This window comes from Gallus gallus, chromosome 2 (genome assembly GCF_016699485.2).
Source record: "Gallus gallus isolate bGalGal1 chromosome 2, bGalGal1.mat.broiler.GRCg7b, whole genome shotgun sequence".
Lineage (NCBI taxonomy): Eukaryota > Metazoa > Chordata > Aves > Galliformes > Phasianidae > Gallus > Gallus gallus.
This window is the reverse complement of record NC_052533.1, coordinates 3,959,939-3,985,212: the sequence shown is the minus strand read 5'-3', so window position 1 is coordinate 3,985,212 and position 25,274 is coordinate 3,959,939. Positions and strand designations below refer to the sequence as shown.

The window sequence follows — 25,274 nt, the reverse complement described above, 5'->3', positions numbered from 1 at the left end:
GTGCGGCGGCCGGAAGCGCGGGTTGCCATGGGAACTCAGCACGCAGCTCCGCGCCGCGGTAGCGGGGTCGCTGCGGCTTGGCCTGGCTGAGGGGGGTGCAGGTAGGTGCGGGCCCCGCAGGACCGTGTCACCTCGTCCTCTGGGCCCTGCCGCCTCTCCGCGCCGTGCCCTGCTCCTCAAGGCTGTGTCCTACTCAGATCTCTGTCACCGCTCCTCAGGGCCACGTCTCATCCTCAAGGCCCTGTCACCTCCTCTGGTCCATGTCGTCTCCTTGCCCCCCGGCCACCTTATGCCCGTACCACCCCCTCCTCAGGGCCCCGTCCACTTTTCAGGGCCATATTCCCCTCCTGTGTCAGTGCCCCATCACTCTCTGAGTGAAAAATTTTCTCCTAATATCTAATGTAATCACTACTTTTTCAGTTTAAAGCCTTTCCCCTGTGTCCTGTCACTACCTGCTCGTGTAGAAAGTCAGTCTCCTTCCTGCTTATAAACCCTCTTTAAGTACTAGAAGGCCACAGTGAAGTCTTCCCCGAGCCTTCTCTCCTCCAGGCTGAACACCCCCAGCTCTCACCCTGTCCCCATAGGAGAGGTGAGCATCCCTATGCCCTCCTCTGGATGTGCTCCCATAGCTCCATCCCTGCTGTGCTGCTGGATGCAGCGCTCCATGTGGGGCCCCACGAGGGCAGAGCAGAGGGCTCAGTCCCCTCCCTCTCCCCGCTGCCACCCCTCTGTTGATGCAGCCCAGGATGCTGTTGGCCTCCCAGGCTGCAGGCTCACACTGCTGGCTCCCATGCAGCTTTTTGTCCTCCAGGACCCCAAGTCCTTCTCTGCAGGGCTGCTCTCAGTGAGTTCTTCTCCCAGTCTGTACTCGTAGCTGGGATTGCCCCGACCCAACAGCTTGCACTTGGCCTTGTTGAACCTCATGAGGTTGATGTGCATCCACTTCTCCAGGCTGTGCAGGTCCCTCTGGATGGCATCCCTCCCTTCTTATTGCCTCAACTGCAGCACTCAGCTTGGTATTGTCCGCAAACTTGCTGAGGGTGCACTCGATCCCATCACTTATGTCATTGATAAAGATGCTGGAGACCACCAATCCCAAGACAAACCCCTGGGGGACACCACTTGTGGCTGCCCTCCACCTGGAAACAGAGCTGTTGACCTTCTGGCTGACCTTCTCCTTTGAGTATTTATTGTTCAAAGGGGGAGAGAGTTTAGAGTGTGGTGAAGCAGCCACAAACATGGCTAGCTGACCGACAAATATGTGGTTTGCTTCATAGTGCTTCAATAAAAGTTCCTTTACAGGCAAAAGCCAATTAAAAATCAGACTGGTGGGATGCTTGGTTATTCTTAATGAGCTGGAGAGTATTGCATTTCTACTCTGTTGGCTAAGAGTACTCCAGAGAGGTGTTTGGCTGTTTCCTTCCCAGCTTCTAATGGAAGTAAATATTCCCCAGAGTAATGGCTTTCTCCAAACACTGAACAATGGGCACTACATCATTACAGTGAGGAAAATTCCCCTCATTCTGAATCTGCTTTCTCTCTCTCTAGTTCATATTGGTCACATCAACCCCATGCAATGCTACAGGTGTTGGTTGGGCACTGGCACAGGTTGCCCAGGGAGGTGGTGGGGTCACCATCCCTGGAGGTGTCCAACAACTGTGGAGATGTGGCACTGAGGGATGTGGTCAGAGGGCATTCTTGATGATGGGCTGGAGTTGAACTTGGTGATCTTAGTGGTCTTTTCCAACCTTCATGATTCTATATATATAAGATTTTCACCGTGAATTGCCAAACGTGAGCTTTTTTCTTCTGGAAACCTTAAGATCAGGTGCTCACTAGGAACTAAGAAATTCCATCTTGTGTTCCTACAGTGATTTTGCTCTGCAGGGCTATGGGGAGGACAAGCTTGAGTTGCTGGATGTTAATGGGACTGATGCACATGAGGAAATTGTGCTCAGTTCTCTGAACAGAACAATGCTGGAAGTAATTTCCTGCAATCATTTGCCCACAGTTGTTTCTCATGAAGGATAGAAACTGCAGTTGAACATTTGTCAAGACTTTATATTAGAGCTCTACTACACTGCAGCTCCTCTTTTGGTAACCAATAATACTACATTTCATTGTAGGGAAAGCAATATTGTTGATTATTCTTTTTTCTTCCCCTCTGTTCAGAATGCATGCAGTAGAAAAGAAAGTCCGTGCCTTTGTGCGAGTCAAGCCAACAGCTCAGTTTGCTCAAGATGTAATCAAGTTTGGGCCAGACAACAAGGTAGATAGAAACGGATTGCGAGTGCAAAATGTTTGAAATTTGATTTCAGTTTTTCCCAAAGAAATTCTTCCATTCCATGAAGTCATACATAATTTTGTGGCTAACTACCTCCTCAGTTTGTATCTGCAAGCGTGGCAGTGATTTACATGCCTCCTGTGATACAATCAGTAATGGAAATCCTGCAGAGGGCTGTGGCTGATCCTTGAGGAATGCCCCGTGGTAACCACTATTTCATCCTAAGAGGTTTCCCTCTGGTGCAGTCTGTTTCTGGTCCCCATATGGAAGTTCCTGACTTTACCTTCCTCGTTAATACAGACCTTGGTTTGCTTAACTAATAATTTCCCTGGCATCCCAATTCAGACACATCACTGAAAGATGAGCCTAGCCACGTTTCCTTTTTTAGTTTTCAGAATACCTATTACTAGAATATGCCATAAGGGTCAGTAAAAACACATCATTTGTGCTCCATTTTCTGATCACCTTCAGCTCTTCAGTGGGTAGATAGTTTTTGGACAATATCTCCTGAATCTCTCCATGGCTATTGAAGTTACCTTTGTTTTCTTTTTTATGTTTCAGAGCATAGATATATACATCAAAAAAGATGCCAAGAAGGGAGTTGTGAATAACAAACAGACTGACTGGTCCTTCAAACTGGATGGTGTCCTCCACAATACCTCCCAGGAACTGACGTATGAGACTGTAGCTAAGAAATTGGTGTCTGAAGCTTTAGTTGGCTATAATGGTAATTTGCAGCTACTTTTGTTATTTGGTGTTGCATCTGAGAAATGCAGAGATTCCCTCCCTTTATTCTTTTGCTTTGAATCTTTTCTAGGTACAATAATGTGCTATGGGCAAACAGGGGCTGGTAAAACTTACACAATGACAGGAGCAACTGCAGAGTACAAGCATCGAGGAATCATACCCCGAGCTGTCCAGCAGGTACAGAGTATCTGAATGGGGAAAGAGACTGGAAGAAATCACAAAAACTCACTTGTATCAGTTATAGCTGATACTCATAAAAGTGCTTTAACATAGTGAATACATTTCATTTGATCTCCACCACTCCTTTTTGCTTTGTTTCATCTAAACGATGATCATTAAGGAGAGAAAGGATCCTGTAAAACACAGTTACTTTGTACCTTCATTTTACTATGCTGTGACCTTGTGCACTGATATTGGTCATATTTCAGAGCAGGATGGGATGATACAACAGTGTGGGGGTGTTATGGATACAGCCTGAAACAAAGATGGGAGAAATCATGTAGTTACGCTGTATTGTCATTTACAGAGGTTGTTCCTGTTTGATTCTCCTAGTTCACACAATGGGTTGCTTCCCAAATGTAAGAAGGTCTTCAGAAGTGTTGTTTTCAATAACCTTGTTCTGAGAAACTAAACTAAAGTCAACTAAAAATGTTGACTTACCCTGTCAGCCCTCAAGCAACCACAGTTCTGAATTAGCTGTGCACACAAAGATGAACTTCTAGCTGTTCATAAAGCCATAAATAGCTTCCCTGTAAAGCCATAAATAGCCTATAGCTCTGTTTGTGAGCTAGCCCTGCCACTGACTACTTCTTCATCCTTGTGCAGGTCTTCAAAGCAATCACACGTTCTGTTGATTCGTTCATTACTGTCCGGATATCCTACTTGGAAATCTACAACGAGACATTGTGTGACCTTCTGTCTACCATGACAAGCAGTGGGGCCAGTGACGTGCAGATGGCTATAGTGGATTGCCCACAGGGTGTTTATGTGAAAGGCTTATCTATACATTCTGTTAGCGACGAGGAGGATGCTCTAAATCTCCTTTTTGAGGCAAGAAGCAACTGATATTACGCTTCGTCTGTTGGTGATGTTTCTTGGCTTAGCTGAGGGAAGTCAGTGATGCAGGGGGTGGGTGGTCAGGACTGCTGGAGGGAGGTTCAGCCCTCTCTGTTCTCTTACAGGGGGTAGAAGAACTGGTAACTCTTTGTAGTCCGTGTTCTTGCAAGGAAAATGTCCCTTGTGCAGAGATTCTGAAAGATCTCTATAGAGAAACTCTGGTTTTAGTGTATTCCAGGGTAAGTCGAGTGATGGAGGAAATATGTTAGGAGTGAGGCCATGGAAAGTAGCTTTGGAGATTTCACCAAAATGGTTCAGGTAGCCAGAGGCTGCCTTCATGTCAAAAGACCTGTCTGACATAGCAGCAAACTGAAATTTTCCTGGTTATCAACAAAGATGTCAGTGAGTGCCTTAATATGAAGGAATATTTGGGATCCCTTTAGATCCACCAGCTGACCTCCGCTAGAATTTCTTCCTTAAAAACAACACACCTGTCTTTCCTAGCTATGTGCTATGTGCTAGGACAGTGCTTCAAGAAAAGAGCCTTTCCAGAGACATTTTTGGGATGGTCATAGCACAGTTCTACCAATAAGATTTTACAGCAGGGGATGTTCACACAGTGGGTTATATTTGTGAAGGAGGTTTGCTTAACTTGTGGTTACATCCTTCTTTACATGGGAGTGCTTTATTTCCTAAGGAAAACATGAGTAAATCATAAGTTCTGTTTGCAGGAATTGTGTTCTTACCAGGAGCCATCTGGTGTCCTTAAAATCTTTGGCTTGCCTTTTTATTAAAGGAAGTTTAGTGCCCTGAGCGAGGCCCTGTGATTCACAACAGCTTCTGTTTTCCTTCTAAAGAGTAGAGGGAAGATGGTAATGCAGCTTAACTTTCATGCATTTGTGTAGAGGTTTTCACATTCATTTTTGCTCCTGAATCTGGACTCTCTAGTGCAGTGCCAGTCACTGACCTTCTAGCTTTCATCAGATAGACTGGCAGTCCTATCAAGCAGTTGCAACATCATTTTCAGTATTGCTTTGTTTCCCTGCAAGTATTATACAAACCTGTGGCTAGCATATATGTGGTTTTCTGTGACATTTAAAGCCTGGGGAGCTCTTTGGTTCTCATCAAGAAACTGAAACAGCTAGGGAGGCTGAGTCTCTACAAGGCTTACCAACTGTTCTTTACAAAGCCACATATCTGTGAACTGAGCCTTAAAAGTGTAAATACAGACAACGTGGTTTCTGGTAAAAGGCACTGTTACAGTGAACTGACCCTTAGCAATGTTGCAGAAATGCTTTCAGAAGCCTGTGAGTAAGAAAGTGAGGCAAATACCACGTGCTGCTGCAGTGGCTGCTCTAACCAACCGAACAGCAGTCTGCAGAACTAAGACTGAATCATTACTATTCTTACTTCAAATTCCTATTTCTAATTTCCCTTTATTCTACTCGTGCAGAAGCTTGATAATACCATCTTCAATTCTGTCTTCATTTGCAGGGTGAGACCAACAGAGTCATAGCAGAACACACACTGAATAAAAATTCATCCAGATCTCATTGCATCTTTACTATCTATATTCAGGTAAGAGCTCCAGCTGCTTTTCTAGGGACTCTTATGGTTGAAGATCTTTACATGTCTGGTTTTTACTGTGTGTCAGTTTTGCCTGCTATTAAGTACACTTTAGTTTCTTTTCCCCTACAGTCTCGTTTCAGAGTTCTCTCCGATGTCAGATGCATCAATTCTAAAATCAACTTAATAGATTTGGCAGGCTCCGAGAGGCTGAGCAAGACTGGAGTAAGTAATGGAAGACATGTTTTAGTCCAGGGCAGGCCATCCAGTAATCAACATGTTGGAGGTGAAATTACAGGTCTTTCCACAACAGGATTCAGCCTGTAACCCAGGCTCAGTAAGTTTATCTGGCTCTTATCATTCCTCCACAAAGGGAAGTGCCAGAGCCATCAGCCCTAGCAAGAAGCTCATGATTTTCCTCTTCATTCCATGAGCGACAGTGCAAATCCACAGCCTTGGGCCACAGCAGGCAAACTCTTAGAGCAGAAACTTTCTTAGAGCATTAGAGCCTAGCAGCTGATCTCCACAGGTCCCATGTGATGTTCTGTATTGATCACAGTAGAAATCCCATGTTACAAATACATCCTTTCCCCACTGTGAAGGAAGCTAGCAGACCTGGTAGACTTGTAATGAAAAACTGAAGTCTCTGCAAGCTTATGTTTTCAAACGGAAAGGAGTTCTACAGCACAAATTGGGTTGATCTGAATGAGATCACTGTCCTGTTCTGTGGTTCAAACAGAAACCTGTTGTGGAAGCTTTGCCTTTTACTCTCTCTCGCAGTCTGAAGGGCGAGTGCTGAAGGAAGCTGCGTACATCAACAAGTCTCTGTCATTCCTTGAGCAAATCATCATTGCCCTGGCTGACCCAAAGAGGGAGCACATCCCCTTCCGGCAGAGCAAGCTCACTCATGTTCTCAAGGACTCCTTAGGTAAGAGCTGTGGCTTACAACAGCCCCAGATAGAGCACATAGAAAATAGTGTTTCAATGAGCCTGTCTACTCTGAAGACCCTTACACATAAACACATAAACTCAGAGAGATGTGTGAGGTATTCCAAGCAGAAGTGATTCTATGATTCTGTGGTGACACACTGGAACAGGTTGCCCAAGGAGGCTGTGGATGCCCCATCCCTGGAGGCATTCAAGGCCAGGCTGGATGTGGCTCTGGGCAGCCTGGTCTGCTGGTTGGCGACCCTGCACATAGCAGGGGGTTGGAACTGGATGAGCATTGTTGTCCTTTTCAATCCAGGCCATTCTATGATTCTATGAAGTCTTGCATTGCTCTTACAGGAGGCAGTGGCAATGTCCTGTCAGATTATCCCGCATTAGCCAGGGGCTTTTAAAATCCTCTGCTCTTATTTATCCAATTTCAAGCTTTTACAATTTGTATTCCCATTTTCTTACTGCACAGTCAACAGGTAAAAAACACGTTTCACTTTCACTTCTAGGTCATTCTGTGCCACTGTATCTGGAACTTTAGAGGGGCAGTTACAAAGCACCTATGGTCTTTGTTGCTTCTTTTATTTTCTATTCTCTATCAGCACATGATGTATTATTTTCCATAAAAAAGGAAACAACAAAAAAATTAAATTCTTTACTGTCTTTTTCTTTTTCAATCCATTGTTCCAGGGGGAAAGTGCAATACTGTCCTAGTGGCGAATATCTGTGGGGAAGCTCTGCATGTAGAAGAGACTGTAAGTTGAGCTTATTTCTGCAGAATTGAAGTCTTTTTCACACTACTGTTGCAATTGTGTTGGCCATAAGTTAAAGAGTATCCTCTGGAGGGCTGTGGCAGGAGTCCCAGGGAAGCATCCTGTCTCATCCATCAGAAAACTTGGATAGCTCCTCTTATTTCAATGGCTCAGAGAACAGATTGCTCTTGTCAATCTACTCTGTGATGCAAACTGTGCAAACCAACCTGAATTACTGCAGGTCCAAACAGCTAAAATCCAGGCACACTGGATGGTATTAATTACTGTTGTTGGTTCAGCTCTGCAAATGTGTTTTGAATGGTACGTAACATCATGAAGTCAGTGGAATGGCACCAGTTCATGTCAGAACTGAAATGGCAGTTGTCTGGTTTTTGGGATACTGGAACCAGGAGTAGCCTCCTAGCAGGAAGGCTTCTAAGCTGTGAAAGAATAAAATTGGCAAGAGCCTTACTGTGTGAAGTGGATCATCCTAAGATCATCTGTGACACAGAGAAGGGAATCACCTTTCTCTTTGCCAAGAGCCTTTTACAGAGCAAAAAGGGTAAACACAGTCACCTGCTATGTGGCCGTGATCAAGGCAGAGTGCTGTTCTATCATCTCCTATTTGTGTTGTAGTATCATCTAGAAACAAGGAAAATTACCCAGGAAATAGGAGGACTTTCTGGCTGCAGGCACAGCTTGCAAGATACAACAATTACAGGAATTAAGCCTGAAAGGCTCTGATATATGTCTCAGGGTTATTAAGATGTGCTATTTCAATCAGAAATGAGATGGGGGATAATTCTGTTACACAACAAACTGTCCACACACAAAACAGAAAAGACAAAGACATCAGCTGAAGGCTCATCACACAGCAGCCAATGAGCACTGGAAGATATGTTCCTGGAATCAGAAAATCTGTAATGCTGGATGGAGTTAAATAGATTTTGCTTTGCTATGTACTGGGATGTGGTACAACTGAATAATAACAGGTTATTAACATCGTATCCTCACCAGTATATCTTTCAGTTACTTAAAAAACATGTTTTTCAGTTGTCTTCTCTTCGTTTTGCTACCAGAATGAAATGGATCACAACAGAGCCAGTCATTAATGTGACATACGACTCAGAGGTACGTAGGGAAAGGCAATAGAAGGAGTTACATTTTCTCATTTAATTAATGTTTAGGATAACTACCTTAAAAACCTGAGAGAGGTTTGGTAGTTTAATGAAACACCACTCATCAGCCAGCAAAAGACTGACTGAATTCAGGTATATCAGAAAAAAATAGATTATTTTAAACTCCTGCCTCTTTTAAAGTTAATGTTGGAACTCCTACGGAGTTCATTAATGGTCAGAGTGGAGCAATGCATATTTCTTTGCTTTCAAGACAGTATTTCTGTGTCCTGAACCTGAGAACTGCTACAGTACCAGAGCAGAAAAGCAGCAAGTTAATAAGCAGGTGGCCTTTCTCCTGATGACATGGGCTGGCTCTGCAGGCAGTACACCCAGGACACAACAGAAGCTGTCCTGTAGGAAGCCAATCAAAGGCAAAGTGTTTTCCAGGCTCACTATTTCACTAATGCAAACCTGACAGCAAACTTTGGGGGAGCTGGCACACAGCTATGATTTTATATAGCAGCCAGCTATATGCTGCTTTTCAGCAGGTTTTTTTTTCCCTAATAGCGTTTGGTCATTTACTTATCCTTCTGTTTTCCTTCCAGGGGACAGTGAAGGCTTTAGAGAAGGAGATCAGTCTTCTGAAGCAGGAGCTGGCCATGCATGACAGCTTGGTGAGAAAAAGGCTGCACCACCATAGATGGACCTAATTAGGGTTTTGTCATGATCATTGTTTTGCTGTGGAATCAGTCCTTTAGTATCCAACATGGCTGTATTCTTCTTTCTCCTTTCAGCATAATCTTATGGGGTTTAGTCAAAGCTCTGCACTGAGACTGTGTTGTAGCTTCACTTGTCATCCAGTGTAGACAAGTTCCTGACAAGAAGTCACAATCAGAAGTTAAACACGAGGCTGCCCTGGCACAGGAGACCAATGTCAGCCTGGCACTTGCTGAGATCTCTGTAATCCAGTGACACTCAATTGTTTGCCTTTTGTCTTAGGTAAATCGTTCTTTGGTGACTTACGACCCTCTGACTGATGTCCAGGTAGCAGAGATTAAATCTCAGATCCATAAATATCTGCAAGGAGACATTGATGAAATTGACGTAAGTAACTTTTGAAGAAGAAGAGGACTTATATACTGCTTCCATCCCATTTTATTCCAAGGCAGGAACAAAGAAAACATCTGAAGAAGTTGTCTTTAAACTGAGAGATGCTACCAACCTGTATATATATATATATATATACCTACCTGTATATATATATATATGTATATATAGACTTTTTGCTTTTTTGGAAACTTAGAATAACCCCTAGCAGAGTTATAGACTGGGGGGAATGTGGCAGGAAAACAACTTGGCAGAGAAGAACCTGGGGGTGCTGATCAACTTGGTAGGTCAGGTTGATTGTTGGACTTGTTGATCTTGAAGGTCTTTCCCTTTTTCTGAATGATTCTGTTATTCTACAATTCTAAATGAAACAGCTTGAGATACTCCCTCTCATTTCATGTGAGCATTATCTTCTCTCAACGTCTCTGTGTTCTCCCTCCATCAGGCAGGAGTGGAGCAGAATAAAGGCTTATGTGAAGGTGTGTTTTACCTGGGCTGCAAAATGTGCTGTGGGTGGGTGTGGAGTGGGGAAGGCAGAGGACAAAGGAGTTTCATGCAGGGGTTGATGTCTTTAATGGGACTGAAGAATATTCTAGAGTGAGACTAGAGAGCATTTCATGGTTAAGTCCAGAATCTTAGACCATGGCAGACCTGAGTGCAGATTCCTACTCAGCTATACACTCCCTATTACTTGCCTGTTCATGCCTCTGTTCCTCTAAAACAGAGGTAGTATGGCTCAATGACACTGATTTGATATTGTGGGTAAGAGGACTGGGAACAGTGCTCTGCTGGTTCTAACACAGTCCTGGACAGCAGGGAAAAGAGCAGCAACTTCATAATCTGCAGGGTGGGTCAGTAGGTGCCCTCTGTGTCATTTGTAAAGTTGCTGTCAATGATTTGTTACCTAGCTGACTGTGCACTCCATGGAATTTATCACAGTCTATCAGATTCCTCTCTCAAGCAAGCAATACATGCACCTCCAGTCAAGTACAGTATAAAGGTATCTCTCCTTGAGTGCTATGCTCTGCTTCCCACATATGGGAAAGCAGAGCCCTCACAAGCTGAAATATTTGAATTGGTACAGCTGACCACAGCATGGAAATGCTTACTTGTGTTTTCACTGTATGCATCTTTTCCTCAGATAATGAACTTCAGGCAAGTGCAGGAGGTATTTAGGCAGTTCAAGCTGATTGTAAGGTAAGATGTTCAGCGTTGATACATTCCACAGTAAGATTTAGGAACCACATCAACTGGCATATCACACTTATCAGGACATGGGTGGAAAATAATTGTGAAGTATAGGGAATAACTTGTAACTGGTAACAGCATTCTGGACTATTTCTGCTGGCTTTTGTTCAAGAAGATGGCTGCCTTTAACCTACCAGTGCTTGTAAGCTACGTGCAAGGGTTCTTAATGATAAGCTTCACTCATTCACAGCAAATATTGAGAAGCATGATAAGAATGATGTGGCTATTTCTGAGAAAGTGTTCTCTGTCCATGTGGTATGGAGGTAAGAAAGTGTGAAAGTGTCTGAAAGTGTTACTGGTGAGTAAGGAGAGTTGTTCTTTTGGGCTGAATGAGGGAATGTAAATGGCAGGCTGGGAAAAATCGTGAAGATGAGGGCAAGCAGTTTCCATGTCATGAAACAGAAGAGAACAAAGAGGGCTGAGGCTATTAGGGCAGCTAACCAACCATTCCAGTCATGGTCTGGCTAGGCAGCAGACTGCAGTCATTATTCCAAGTTGGAAAGGACCCATAAGGATCACCGAGTCCAACTCCTAAGTAGGTTTTTCTACTACAACAATGACAACAAGATGCTGCTGTAGAAAATCTGCCTGCCCTTGAGAAACTTGTCTTAACTCAGCTGTCTGTGCTGTGTCATCAGACTAGGCAGTCTGGTTTTTCAGGGACCAAAGGCCAAAGTGGTAAAATTTTGACCGATTATTGTGTTTTTCTGAACTTCAGACTCCTTTTATTGTGCTGAAGCAGCAGCAGGCTTTGGGTTTTGTTTTGTTTCATTTTTAACTTGCAGGTTTTCAGTCTTGATTAGTTAAGTAACAATAATTAATCCTATGGACAGCGCTTCACCTGATCCTTCCAGTGGAAAAAAAAATCACTGTTTGAAAACCTCCATGCTAGAGTAAGATGTTATATTGGAGTGACGTGACTGAACAGATGTGATAGTATTTGATTTAGACTATTAATAGGTTGTGCTAAGTATTTAAGTATCCATAAAAAGCTTCCATAAGCTATACAGTCTAAAGAAAGAATAAGAAAGGATGAGGAGAATGGAAACAGGTTACAACACTTAGAGGAAGAGTAGAAGGATCAAGACAGGGTGCTTGGCAATGAGATCACAGGTAAAGTATATTTTATTTGGAAATGTGATATTAGGAGGTATTGCAGCTTTTGACATATGAAATAGTCCTTCAACACAGTGGTGTGGGGCTGTTGTTTTTGGTTTTTTTTCCCAAAGAAAACAGGCAGATGAAGTGGAAACCAGATTACGAAGCAAGTATGTTCTGATAGACAGAAACGACTTTGCTACTATTTCTGCTGCTCAGAAGGTAATGGCTGGTGCTTGGGCCCTGCCCAAAACCCAATTTAGAATGATCTTCTGCGCTTCTGAACCGTGAATTGCCTCAAGTTCTCAACTTCTCCCCATTGAAATCTGAACTCAGAAATACTGGTGTGGTGAGTGAGTGCACTGAGCAGAGATGCACCCATTAACCAAGTAGCATTGCTGTCAGCGTTGCATTCGGCCCATTATCTTAATTTATAAGACAGGAATGAAGAAAGTCTGAGCTGATATAAGAAGGCGACCTGCCTGTCAGCCAGGCCCAGATCACCTGCATCTGATGAGACCCCTTTTAACCCTTACAATTTCTAGAGCAATGTAAGTGTATCCTATAGAAACCATAAATGCAGCTGTGGACTCTGAGCTGTAGTTTATAATTATTTTTCATTACAAAATTCTTTCTCTCTGAAGTGGTTATTTCCTTGCCTTGCTTTCACCCAGTAATGTGACAATCATGATGTGCTCTGCAGGGTCACCTACTTGTTCTGTGGTTTAACTGTAGATGCTTTGAATATTTGGGAGGAAAAGCACAAGGGAAAATGCAAAGCATTTGCCTAACAGAAAAACACATGGTCCCTAATGGGCCTATTCAGTGCTTTATTTAAGGAACTGGCAAACTAAGCCAAACCTTGAGACAAGTAGATTTTAACACTTAACGTCCCCTCCTGTTTTATGATTGGGGTAGTATGAGAGGAAGTATAAAAACTGTAATTCTCTTACACTGAACGAAGTCTTCTGAGGATGCTTTTCTGTTGCTTTGTTACTAACACTGTTTGTGTTGCATTGTTACTAATGCTGTTTGTGTTATGCTTTGGGATATTATAAGTAAAACACTATGAACTCTATCTGAACTGTTCATTGTCTACAACTGTCTAAAGTTTTGGGGGAAATTTATAGTAAAGGCTTGAACTTATTTCCATGACATGAGACCTCCTAAGTATGTGAAACGTTCAGCACATGGATTTGTGGATAATTTTGCCTTTTAATTTGTACTCCATAGATGTTTCCCTTAAATACATGGTAGTGAACAAAGATTTCCAGGTTAGATTGTACAGCAAGATGAAGTCACTATTGGGTATGGGCCAGGTATCATGGCCTAGATGGCTGCAGAGCTATACCTCCTGGTCCACATTTTATTTCTTCCTATGTTCAGGTGGGTATAGTTGATGTGGATCACCATTTGTTGAAGCGACAAGATGTGGACATCATACCTACCCCAGTTCCACCCAAACCTGATGAGAAGAAATCCAGGACAAGCAGTCTGCGGCCCAAGTGAGTTCAGCAGCCAAACTGCTCTCCTCGTTTTTCTTTTTCTTTTGGACAACATGTTGTCACACGTGGATGGAGGCAGAGAGGAAGCAAGGAAGGGAACAGTCTGATGATGGTATCAGGAGACTCGTTAAACTGAAGGTTATCTTTAAGGTGTTAGGTAGAATGAGATCTGCCAAGTGGAAAGGGAGGAGGGGGCAGCAGATTGAGGAGCAGGTATGGAGTGAAACTGAGAAGAGGTTGTGAAGGGGAAGGGGGAACAACCAGAAAGAAAGATATTACGATTTATAGAAGTGATGTCCCTGAGAGGGCAACTTCTGCAGCTCTTCTGTGTCTTGGTTCCACCCTGACATTTCCTCTTAATCCTTGAGAAAACACCAAGATGAACCACCAAGGCTTCAGTAGCTGCATGAAATGGGGGACCTCTCTGTGCAGTTCTTCTTTAGGAAGATGGAGAGAGGTCTGGTGAACACCTTCCTGGGTCTCTCTGAAGTCACACTAATTATCCCAAGTAGACCAGACTGGTGTTTATGTAAGCGAGCTGAGAGAGGATAGCTTTTGAATTGGCCAACCTAACACCTACAGTGTGCTTTGGTTCCAGTGCCCTCTTACAAAAAAATTAATCTGATTCATCTTTTTCCCTCTATCAGGAAGGAAGGAACTAAAAGCTTGTTTTCTGGGAGGGACCTGGCTGCTCACTTACCATCAAAAAGTCAGGTAATAATTCCTACCAAGAGTTTGGATGTGAAAGAGAAAGCAAGGAATGAGGATACAGCACATATTGATGCACAGCCCTCAAAGCCAGTCTCTAAGGAGAATTCCCAGTGGTCCAGGTAAGCCTCTCCTGTAAAGGGAGCATAGCCTATTAGCCAAAGGATGATTTACACCAGAGTGGTTGCATTGTGTCTCCCTAGTACAGCTACCTGCTTCAAAATAAATGGGAGAATCAGAGGTCTTCATTGCTTGGATGCAGAAGTACACAGTCACGTAGCAGTGTACCAAAGTATGTTGGTGGCTGTCACCTTCTCCATCTGCTTTGAGCTCTGTGCTGCCCAGTTAATCTGTTAAGTGTGAGATCTTTACTGACCAAGAGCCAGTTCCTGACTTAAATGCTGGCATGCTTTTTTTCCCTCTCTCTGGGTATTCTGGAGCATGCCTGCAGGTTTAACCTTCTGCTGCCAAGCTATACCATTTCATCACATTTCCAGTTGGTCCCATGTAAAATCACAGTACTTTTCACCCCTTGCTCAGAGTGTGGAATGACCTCATGACCAGCCACCATACTCCAGACACTCATGAAAAGAGAGCAATATCTGCATGAGGTCATGGCAGGAAGTTCCATATCAGAGTGGAATTGTGGAGAACTGCCAAAAACACAATGGTATGCCCATCATCTGCTTGCACTACGACAGGAGCATAGCACAGGAGGGCAGCACTAGTTTGCATTTCTTTCTTGATCGTGTTAATGGGGTAAAATATGCACAGGGTACAGAGACCAAAGACACTTTCCGTGAGGATGTGCTCAGCAGCATGCAGCTGTTCAGCTCCCAGGAGCTCAGCCAGGACCCTACACAACCCAGCCTGCAGACCACTTTTCCCATCTTCATCCATCTGCTCTTGCCAAGAGCTCCCAGCAAGCAATGCAGCTTTGAATTATTAGAAGTATCTCCATTGCCCTTGTTGAAGATGACTGTTTTTTTCTTGTTCCTGCAACTGGGGAGAGCATCTCAGGGTGAAGCTGTCCCAGGAGAATTTGCTTCTGAAGCACCTTAATGTGTTATTGGAACAGGTTGCCTAAGGAGGTTGTGGATGCCCCTTCCCTGGATGCATTCAAGGCTGGGCTGGATGTGGCTCTGGGCAGCCTGGTCTGCTGGTTGGTGACCCTGCACATAGCAGGGGGGTTGAAACTCGATGATCACGGTGGTCCTTTTCAACCCAGGCCATTCTATAAATCTATTGCATTCTTCCATGCCCTCTGCACGCATTTTAGTATTCTTTTGAATACCGTGGCTGACAGGAAAGACTGCTGCCCCAGCTGCATATGGCACAACCCCAAGTGTTGAATGGCTCAGCTCTGGAGCTGAGCTGCCAAAGCTGTAACAGTCTGCCCAGTGGCCATTGTGCAGTGCTTTGCCAGCAGTTTGGCATGAAAGCAGTCTCACACAACCTTTGAAATGCCTGAAAATCCCCTTAAGAGATCAACCTGTGGAAAGCAGTGGACGGTTTTGCAGTCTGGACTGAAGGGACATGAAGACTTTAAGCTCCTTTCTGCTACCAGACCCACCCCCCTGACCAGGAACAACCAGCAGTGCAGAGCAGCAGCATTTTGGAGCATGGTGTTCCTCCTGCAGTGCCAAGGGTCTCCTGAGACACTCTCCTTTTGCTGTGTGTGCTTTGTGTTGAAGTAAAAGGTACTCTTTGTGGAGGCACATCTGCCTCAAAGCTATTTCAGAGAAAAGTCAGGAATGACAAATACAACTTTGAATTCAGTCTTTCAAAACAGGCTGAGCTTAAAGGCCATGGGAGGCAGCATTGTAGAGTAGCCAACTGTATGCAGCTCAGGGCTTTGCTTGGCAGACGTGGTCAGTCTGTGCTGGGAATCCAGAAAGAAAAGAACAAAAGCATTTCTGTTCAACAATAGGGAGGAACGGGATTAGTTGTTTTTCTGAACATTCAAACTATTAGAAATCCTCTTTCCAGGAAAGAATCGATTCTGAGACATCTGAGGAATGTGGCTTCCATGGAAATAACTCTTGGGGGAGTTATGTAGGGGGGACAGATGCGTGAAGGCCAGCACAGAGATGGTACCAGGATGCAGCTGGCACAGTGGGGTCCTCAAATGTCCCACTGAAATACCATCCATAAACCTCAGGGATGGCCACTCCCATGGTGTAACTCAGGGCAGAACAGACTGACCTCCCCACAGCTCCGTGTGTCTTTGAATTCTGTTGCAGCTCCCCTCCATCCAGGGCAGTGGCATTTGAGCAGTTTAAGAAGGAGTGTGGAAGTGAGATCAACCGGATCTTTAAAGAGAACAAAAGCATCCTCCTTGCCAGGAGGAAGAGAAGCAGTACAGTAGCCCGGAGGATCAACATCATCAAACAGGAAATAGAGGACATCAAAAAGGCTCTGGAGGCTCAGAGGCAGGAGCGGTCACAGCAGGGTAAGTCACTGCGTGGAGAATGGCCAGTAAGAACCTGGCAGGAGAGGGAGCTGCTGGTTTCAGAGCCGTTTTGGTGGCGGGACCACTACACCCCACTGCTGCTTGCCATCCTTTATGCCTTAGCTCTGCAGCTGGCCTTGTGGTTTGCCACCTGATTCCTCCTGCCTTGGAGTCCTCAGCACTCCTCACTCTGTGCTCTGATGCTGACAAATGCAGGTCAATACAGCACAGAAGTCATGGGGAGCAGGCTCGGCCTTACCGTGGTGGAGATTTATTGCATCTCATACAATCACAGAACAATTGGGTTAGAACAGACCTTAAATCCCATCAAGTTCCACCTTGCTGCCATGGGCTGGTTGCCCCCACCAGCTCAGGCTGCCCAGGGTCCCATCCAACCTGGCCTTGAGCACTTCCAGGGATGGGGCATCCACAGCTTCTTTGGGCAGCAGTGCCAGTGCCTCACTGCCCTACAGTCTGATTTCACCTAGATTAGTGTCTGGCTTATGGAAGTCAAAATCCCACATTGCTAGAGGAAAAAATGGGGTAGGTTCCTTGCTACTCTGCTGTGCTGAGATGTTTCATAGGTAGAATATGCCTAAAAAGCTTGTCAGATTTTGTGCTCCCTGCAGCTGGGCTACTAAGAGGGAATGAAAGAGAAAGGGAGTGATCAATAGCAAGAAGGCCCCCACTAGTGAATGATGGCCCCTGCATCAGGCCCACAGTGCACAACTGGCTTCCATTTCCCTTCCTGCAAAACAGCTCTTCTGTCTGTGCTTTGTGAGCGGCCTCTTCCCATAGGGTCTGACCCTGCAGGATGCAGAGCCCTTTTGGCTAAATGATGAGTGGTGTCAGCTTGAAGCTATATCAGAGTGAGCATTTCTCTTTTCACAGACTCATTACTTTTTTGGGGCCTTTGCTCTTTATGAGGACATCCACCAACTGGCAGGCTCTGGAAACTGCAAGAATAAACTGATCTGAGGGCAACCAAGAACTAAAGATGTTTATCCTAGGGAAGCAGATGGTCTTCAAAGAGCTGGTCAGCCCTTTGTCTCCAAAGGGGACATCACAGGAGCCATGGTGAGGGGTTTGAGGGGTTTGGGGACAATCTTTATTGTAAGAGTCCCCAGAGCCTTAAGTGACACCTCCCAGCAGGCTGCCAGGCCCAGTCCATGCTCCTCACCTGCATCTCACAGGGCTGAGTGGGCTCAGGAGCTCAGGTATGATTTCTGCCCCACACCACTGCAGCGTTGTCTTTGTAGAAAACATGTCTAAGGAAATATCAGTTGTGTGGTTAACCTCAGTATAACTGGGTAACTACCGCGTGGTTCAAAGTATAATGACTGTGCTTTGTCCCTCTTCGCCCTCATGAGAAACCTTGATTTCCTTTTCTAACCCTCCAGGAGAGTATGTTGATGAGAAAGGACGCCTCATCATCGACGAGAAGGAGTTTTTACTCATCATGAAGTTGAAGGACCTGAAGGAAGAGTACAGATGTAGCTATGCTGAACTGCAGGACCTGAAGGCAGAAATCCAGTACTGCCAGCACCTGGTGGACCAGTGCCGGAACAAACTCATCTCAGGTACTGGCACACCAGGGCAGCTTCCGAGCAGCACCCAGCAGAGCTGAAGTGCTCAAGAGCATCTCAGCACTGAAGCACTGCACAGACTTGTTGCATATACCACAAGCCCCTGCCATTCTCTGTTGTGGTTTTTCTCACTGCCTTCCTGATTTGTATTTTGTTGATGATTATTATGTTTTTATCTTTTTGTCTTATCTTATTTGTTTATTTATTTTGAAATACCACTGAATTTCTGTAGATTCTCTCTCACAGATAATGACATACTGCTCCCTGATCACACCACTAGATGCATTCCTGTGGGGTAAGAGCCTATAATAATGCTCTCACTGATGGCCCTGGTTCTCACCTTTGACTTCTTTTAATATAGATGGTGACTAAGGAACGACACCTGCCTTTGGCTCTGAGCTGCAGCTGTCTCCTCTGTACCCCTGGGAGATCAGCATTACTCAGATTTCAGCACTGCAGTAGGAAGCAAAGCTCAGTCATTTTAGCCTGTTCTTCACACACGAGCACAGCCCTCGTGCTGATGAGTCACACCTTTGCTTTGCATGATCTGGGCAAATTCGTGGCATGCTCCATTGCAGGCAGCTCAGTTTGAGTCTGCACAACCAAGAGGGTGGTCCTGTTGTATGCCCACATTTATGCTTGTGATGGAACAGGAGGTGTACAAATGCCAGAGTCCCAAACATTTGGATGCTGTGGACATAGCAACACTTCATTTCCTACAAACTTGCCAGAACACAACTTGTATCCATCAGTAAATCCCACGTTGAAAGAAATGCATGGCTTGTTCCAGGAGCTACACGGGGTCAAATAATAATTGTACAGTGAGTTTGCCACTGGTTTCTGTTGGACCTGGGTTTGGCATTCTTGGGGTGCTCCAGATGATTGCTGTTTAAATGCTCAGGCATGGACCCACTCAGACAAATATGTGTGTCATCCCAGAGCAAAGAGGTCAGCTCAGAGCTGATACCAGGGTGAAAAGTCAGCGGTGTTGCATCATGTCCACAGTGTCTGCACTGCAGGGTCTGTGTCTGATATTGCTAATTACTCCTGAGTCCTGTGGCACAGAGCAGTGGGTCATAGTGGGGGACGCTGCCTGTGCAGGAGCTGCTCCTGAAATGGAGAAATGAGCCAAGGGAACAGAGCAGAGTGCAGCTGCTTTGCTGGGAAATGCCCAGTGTTATAAAGACATCATGCCCGCTGCGTGGCAGCACCTGTTGGGTGGTATCACCGGCTATTATGGGATGGAATTTGGCTGTGCTTCTTTAGCATTTGGGATTGAAATCTGACCCTCAAATGGCCTGACCACTCAAAATTGCCAGCTCCCTGCCCCGCAGACGGCTCGGGGAAGACGGCTGGGTGCAGGAGCAGTGCCACCTGGTGGCCTGCCTCTCTCAGGGACTGTCCCCACGGCCATCAGGTCCTTGCCACCTCCCGAGCAGCAGCCTTTGCCAGCTGACAGCGCCCTGTCCTTATTAACGAGTTTTAATAATAGGTTGAAACTTAGGAGTTTGGAGCACTGAGGTCCTGCCTGGCCCACGGGCAGGGAGCTGGAAGAAATCCACCCTTGTCTCTGGTCACTACAGCCCTATTTATTGCAACCCACTTTGCTTTGCAGAGTTTGAGATCTGGTACAGTGAGTCCTTCCTCATCCCCACATATGTGCAGAATGCCCTGAAGTCCGGTGGCAACATCAGACCTGGAATGATTCCCATTAACAGAGTTATGTGCCTGGTGAGTTTTCCTGGCAGCTTTGCTTCTTCTTGCTACCCCCACGTTGTGCGGTAATGAGGGCACAGCTAAGCCTGTGGGAGGAGGGCACGGCAGCTCTGCCCCTTTCTCTAAGCAGCGTGGCACTGAAATGCTATCTGACATGATGCAGAGAGCAGCTATCTGGAGGTGCATCTTGCATTCCTGTCATCTTTGCCATTAAGAGGCTAAAATAGGACAGAGTGATTGAAGCACCCAGTCATCTGCTGACTATCAGTAATCAGGCAAAGTGCCCAGAGGTGCAAGGGGTAGTGGGGAGGCTTGTTTCCAGACTGTATGATCTGTAATGTTTACAGCTGAACTATTGTGTTTCATGTTGTGGCAACTGGTACTTAGCCAGCCTTCTGCTTAGAAACCAGCTCTTTCGGGTATCCATCTTCTTCTGTCATTCCTGACAATGGACATTTCTCTTAAGCTTCTATTTACCAGATTTCTTCTTTGCATTATTCTCCTCTGAAGTTATCCCAGTCCTTCCTTATTAAATGTCACACTTGAAACCTTAATGCTGTTTGATAGCAATGTGGTGGCAGGGCTTCCACTCTGACACGAGCAATGGGTGCATCCCACCCTGAATTAGTCCCTGTCTGCATCATCACTGTCTGACCCCTGCAGACCCCTTCTGGGCAGCTGTGTGGACATGCTGTAGGTCTGTCTGTCCCAGGAGGAGCAGGGGCACCTGTGGGCAGCTGGGAAGGACTGTAAGTGGGGCATAACTGTGTGACCCCCTCCCTAAGTGCATGGCCTTATTTCTAGTCTGTCTGTCACTTGGGACAGGGTGCCTTTAGCTCCCAAGAAGGAAAACTGAAAATGACTTCTTTTGTCTCCATATGTCTGATTATTTTGACTGTAAATCTCAGTGAAGCATTTTCTTTATTCTCTCCTCGAAAGGCATGCAAAGAGTTTTGAAGCTAATCATAGACAGATTCCTCCTATCCTACTGAAGTCGTTCCCTTGAGATTATGAATAACAAACATTATGTAAGGAAAAGATGTATAAGTTTGCTTTTAAGCAGAATGCTGTGATATACCAGCCTGCATGGAAAACTGCAGATGCAAAATCTATGCAGAGAAGAGCCCCAAAAAAACCCCAACCAAAGGAAAAAAGCAGCCCCAAACCCCTTTGGATGATGTGCTGTGCCTATTGAGGTCAGCAGGGAGACTGACTACGCTGCCCCAGGGTGCCACTCTTTGGGGAAAAGAGGAAATCCATCACCAGTCACTTTTACTAACCAGGGTTACTCAGTGTATTCACAGAAACTCCCTTAATACTTTCCAGCCCTGGATTTGCTGTCATCACATCAATTAAAACCCAAAAGATGAATGAAGCATGCCTTTTAGCAATGTTTTGCAGCTGTGTCAAGTTGATGATGTCACAGGCAGAAATCTTCACGCAGAAGTTAAGCAACGTCCCTTGGAACGCTGTTCAGTGCTGGTTTCTCTTTCTGCTTTCCCTGGGCAGGTCACTGAGGTTCCCAGTTAGTGCCATTGGCAGTGCTGGTATTCCTGTAGAGGTTTCTTTCCTCCTTTCAACCATTTTTTTTTCCTTTTCCAGACTGATTGCTCTCATCAGGGTATGCACCTTTTCCTCCTGGTTTGAGTCAGTTTGGCCATTTACCTTTTTGTAAGGTAACCAGTCACCGTTACCTTCTGCAAGCTGCTCACGATCAGAAGGTGCCCAAAGAATCTGCCAGGGTGCTCCTCAAACATGGACACATTATGCACTGGCTGATACCTGATTCCACAATTCTATAATTCTAAAAAGTTATGCTTCTATTCCACCCACGCTCTTCCTTGCTGTGCTCACGCCATCCAAGACGTTGCCTGGAGAGATGTAGGCATGGGGCAGAACTTGCAGCTCAGATGTTCTTCCTGCTGGGAGATTACCCTGCAGTGGAGACAGTCCCATGGGTAGATACAGCTGGAGAAGACAGCTGAGGGAACTCCCTCCAAGGTTCTATGCTCGCAGATGGCCTTTGCCTGAAGTCCTGCCCAGATCTGTTCAGCTAAGGAAGGGAAAGGGGGCACCTACCACTCCCAGCCCATGTCCTGAGGCTTCTGAGAACCAGCGTTCAATGCAACAAATGGAATCCGCCACAGTGTGTGGTTTTCACGTGGCTCTGTCTTTCTGCTGGCAGGAGGAAGATGAGCAGGACAGGTTCGAGCGGATGCAGGAGGTGATGCTGCCCGCTGGGCCGGATTCTGTCTCATTCTACAAAGCAAAAATGAAAACAGATCAAAAGGTGATGTCAGCTGGACCCAGTTCCCTGTAACACTGCCAATGTGTGTAGCGAGAGCAGCTCCATGCCTTGCTGCAGGGCTCCTCTGGGCCTGTTTGGCTGCAGTTTGGCCACAGCCCTTTGGACCACGTTGAAGGTGTTCTCCAGCACAGCGAAGCACTTTGAGATGTTCATTGCTACTGGCTGATGTACAGGCCCCATCCTATTGCTAAAAATCAATCCCAGCACTTTTTACCACTACTTCCCTCCTGGCAAAGGCTCACCATAAATTACCAGAGAGGCTGTGAGCTTAGTGGGACTTCAGAAAGATTGAATGTTAGGGCTGCACTGTTATACCACTATGCATTTTTTAAGAGAACATCACAAAACCAACACCTCTGTTCTGGCAGAAGCTCCCAGGCTGAGCCCTGAGGGCTTCTTGTACCCTCCTCCAAGCTTCATGGCATTTGCAACCAGCAAAGCAATGCTGCTGTGACAGAGCTGCACTCTCCATGGTTCCTATTTGAGCAGCCCTACTTGGGACGGTTGGAAAGGGTGTTTATTTTGGCAGGGAAAATGCTTTTACTGATGAGACTTCTGTTCTGAAAATAACTGGTTTTTTGTTTGTTTTCTGTTGCCAGCACACATACAGCAGAACCATGTCATCCCTCAAGCTAATGCACAAGAAACCCGGGCACATCACAGCTGCAGGGAAGGATAAAGCCCTGTCATTTCTGCATGTCACATAGCAGATTGGGGCTCGCCTGGCATTCAGCACAAGGGGGATGAGCAACGTCACTTCATTTCCACAACTGGTTTACCAAAAATAAACAGAAGGAAAAAGACAGTATCAAAGAAACAACTTGGTTTTTGCAGCTAGAACAGCAGTTACTGGTAATCAGACCCAGAGCTTGGACAGGATGCAAGCCAGGGAGCTGAAACAGCAGTGCTTGTCTTTGTGGGTGTCCCTGCACCAGGCAGTGTGGTGGCAGAGGGGTGTCATGGGCACCCTGCACTGCTCCTGCCCTCCTTCCTCCTGGAGACAGAGCCTCCCAGCCTTATTCTCACCTGTGCGAGCATCAGGGCACATCTGTGCTGGCTCCATGCTCTCAGGGTGGATCCTGACAAGCAGGAGTGGGTGAGAGCCCTCAGACTGAAGCAGCCCCAGGGCTCCAGCAGCCTGCTCTGGAGATAGGTGCACACAAGGAAGCATTTCCACCAGTTGCTGAGCATTAGATACAGTAGTGTTGAGTTAAAGCAGCCTCCCCACCCCAGGACAGGAGAGTTGGGCACTGTTTGCCCATTGCTCTCCAGCAAGGTAGTTCTGGATTGAGATCACAGCGCCCAGCAACTGGAAAGCTCTGGAGAGCATTGTGCTGCTTCACCAGGCTGCTGCCACCTCCAGCATTGAGCAGAGCACACCGAGGGCTGCTGAGTCCTCCAAGGGACATCCCTTGCTCTGCTGACTGCATCCCACACAGAACCATGGCTGGGAAGGGCAACCTCTCCTCCCCTACCTGCTCTGGTTTGCATGGATGACCTGGATGTGGGACATCTCTGCTGCAGTGCGCCGCAGAGCCCATCGCTGTAACTCTTCTTCCTTCTACCAGCTCCTTGCTGCAGCTTTTTGGGCTGCTCCATCCACCACGGGTTACAGCATCCTGAGCTGGGGGTTTTCACCTGAAATGCTGGGAAGATTAATTAATCCAAGCTGTTTGCTTGGCTTTAATTCCTTGCAGTTTACTTTGTTGCTGTAATATCGCCTGCTCAGCCCAAGGGCTGGTGATAACAGTGTGTGTACATCAGCCTTTTCTTTGTAATAATCAATTTGCAGAGGCTTATAAAGCAGCTGGAAGTTCAGCCCAGGCAGAATTTCGCAAGGAAATGAGTTCTCCCCCAGGGAGAAAGAAAATAATCTTTGAAAGGGGCAAGAGCAGCTTTTAGCCATCTTGGGGTGTTTGTGTGCCGGAGTGCTGTGTTCTGTGGTGCCACAATGTCCATGGGTGTGATGGATCCCCGGAGATCCTGCAGAGTGATTCTGGGGGTCCCAGTGATCCTGGGGGGCTGGTTGTCCCAGGGGTGCTTGTGTCCCGTATCCTTGGGTGTGAGTGATCCCTGCACTGATCCCAGGAGGATGTGGGGATCCGGGGGTTGCCAGTTGTTTTGGGGTCAGGGGGTGATCCTGGCACTTTTGGTGATCCCAAAGGTCTCGGTTGTCCAGGGGGTGATCATGGGGTTGCTGGTTGTCCCAGGGGTGACAGTGTCCTGGTGCTGATCCCAGGGGTCCCGTTGATCCTATGGGTCCCAGTACTAATCCCTGGGGTCTCGGAGCTGATCCCGGGGCTCCCACTGATCTCAAGTGTCCCAGTGGTGATCCTGGAGTTCCTGGTGATCCCAGGAGCGATGGCGTCCCGGTGCTGATCCTGGTGCTGATTCTGGGCGTCTCAGTGATCCCAAAGGCCCCGGTTGTCCTGTTGGGTACTGGTTGTCCCAGTTGTCTTGACAGCCCCGGATGGAGGCTGGTTGCTCCATTGAGTCCCAGTTGTCCTATGGGGTCCTGATAGCCACATTTGCCCCAGTAGGTTCTGGTTGTCTTGGTTGGTACCAGGTTATCCTGTTTAGTCCCAGCTGTCCCAGTAGATGATAGCTGTCCCACTTAGTCCTGGTTGTCCCAGTAGGTACCGGCTGTCCCAATGCATGTTGATTGTCCAGGTTGCCCTTTGAGGTCCTGGCTGTCCCAGTTGTCCCGTGGGGTCCTGGTTGTCCTGTTGGGTCCCGGTTGTCCTGGTTACCCAGGGTGGGAGGTGGGGGGGCGGTTGACCCATTGGGTCCCGGTTGTCCCGTTGGGTCCCGGCTGTCCTGGTTGCCCAGGGTGGGGGGGTAGGGTGGTGGTTGTCCCAGCGGGTCCCTCTTGTCCCGGTGGTGCCAGCCGGCCGGTTGGATCCCGGCACTCCCGGTGGGTCCCGTTGGATCCCGGCGCCGTTCCGCAGCCCCGTTCGGAAGCGGGGGGGGAGCAGCGGCGGCGGCGGCGGCGCGGACGTCGCGGCGGGGAGGAGCCGGGCCGGGCCGGGGCGGATCGGCGCTCGGCGGGCGGGCAGGGCACGGCGCGGCGCGGATGGCGGGGCCCCG

The 25,274-nt window shown here is 46.7% G+C and overlaps 1 protein-coding gene and 1 long non-coding RNA gene across 8 annotated transcripts; one reads left to right on the top strand and one right to left on the bottom strand.

The window, feature by feature from the left end:
• The first annotated feature begins 7 nt into the window (after positions 1-7).
• On the top strand, positions 8-22,995 carry KIF9 (kinesin family member 9). 7 transcript variants are annotated; one of them, XM_418511.8, is made up of 21 exons: positions 8-101; positions 2,173-2,269; positions 2,846-3,011; positions 3,102-3,208; positions 3,857-4,081; positions 5,582-5,665; positions 5,786-5,878; positions 6,434-6,581; positions 7,280-7,344; positions 8,395-8,472; positions 9,065-9,133; positions 9,459-9,563; positions 10,708-10,763; positions 12,044-12,134; positions 13,299-13,417; positions 14,065-14,247; positions 16,369-16,577; positions 17,978-18,157; positions 19,779-19,894; positions 22,065-22,169; positions 22,787-22,995. In XM_418511.8, the coding sequence occupies exons 2-21, from the start codon at positions 2,174-2,176 to the stop codon at positions 22,892-22,894; spliced, it is 2,403 nt and encodes an 800-aa protein (XP_418511.4). In that variant the 5' UTR covers positions 8-101; position 2,173; the 3' UTR covers positions 22,895-22,995. The 7 variants fall into 7 exon arrangements, 4 of the variants coding, with proteins under 4 accessions (XP_418511.4, XP_015136614.2, XP_015136612.2 ...); XM_015281128.3 differs by lacking the exon at positions 2,173-2,269; XM_015281126.4 differs by lacking the exon at positions 22,065-22,169.
• LOC121110138 lies at positions 20,743-25,203 on the bottom strand. Its single transcript, XR_005858058.2, has 2 exons — positions 23,663-25,203; positions 20,743-22,138 (listed from the first exon to the last, which is right to left on the bottom strand). It is a non-coding gene; the product is annotated as an uncharacterized LOC121110138 (long non-coding RNA).
• Between the last annotated feature and the right edge of the window lie 71 nt (positions 25,204-25,274).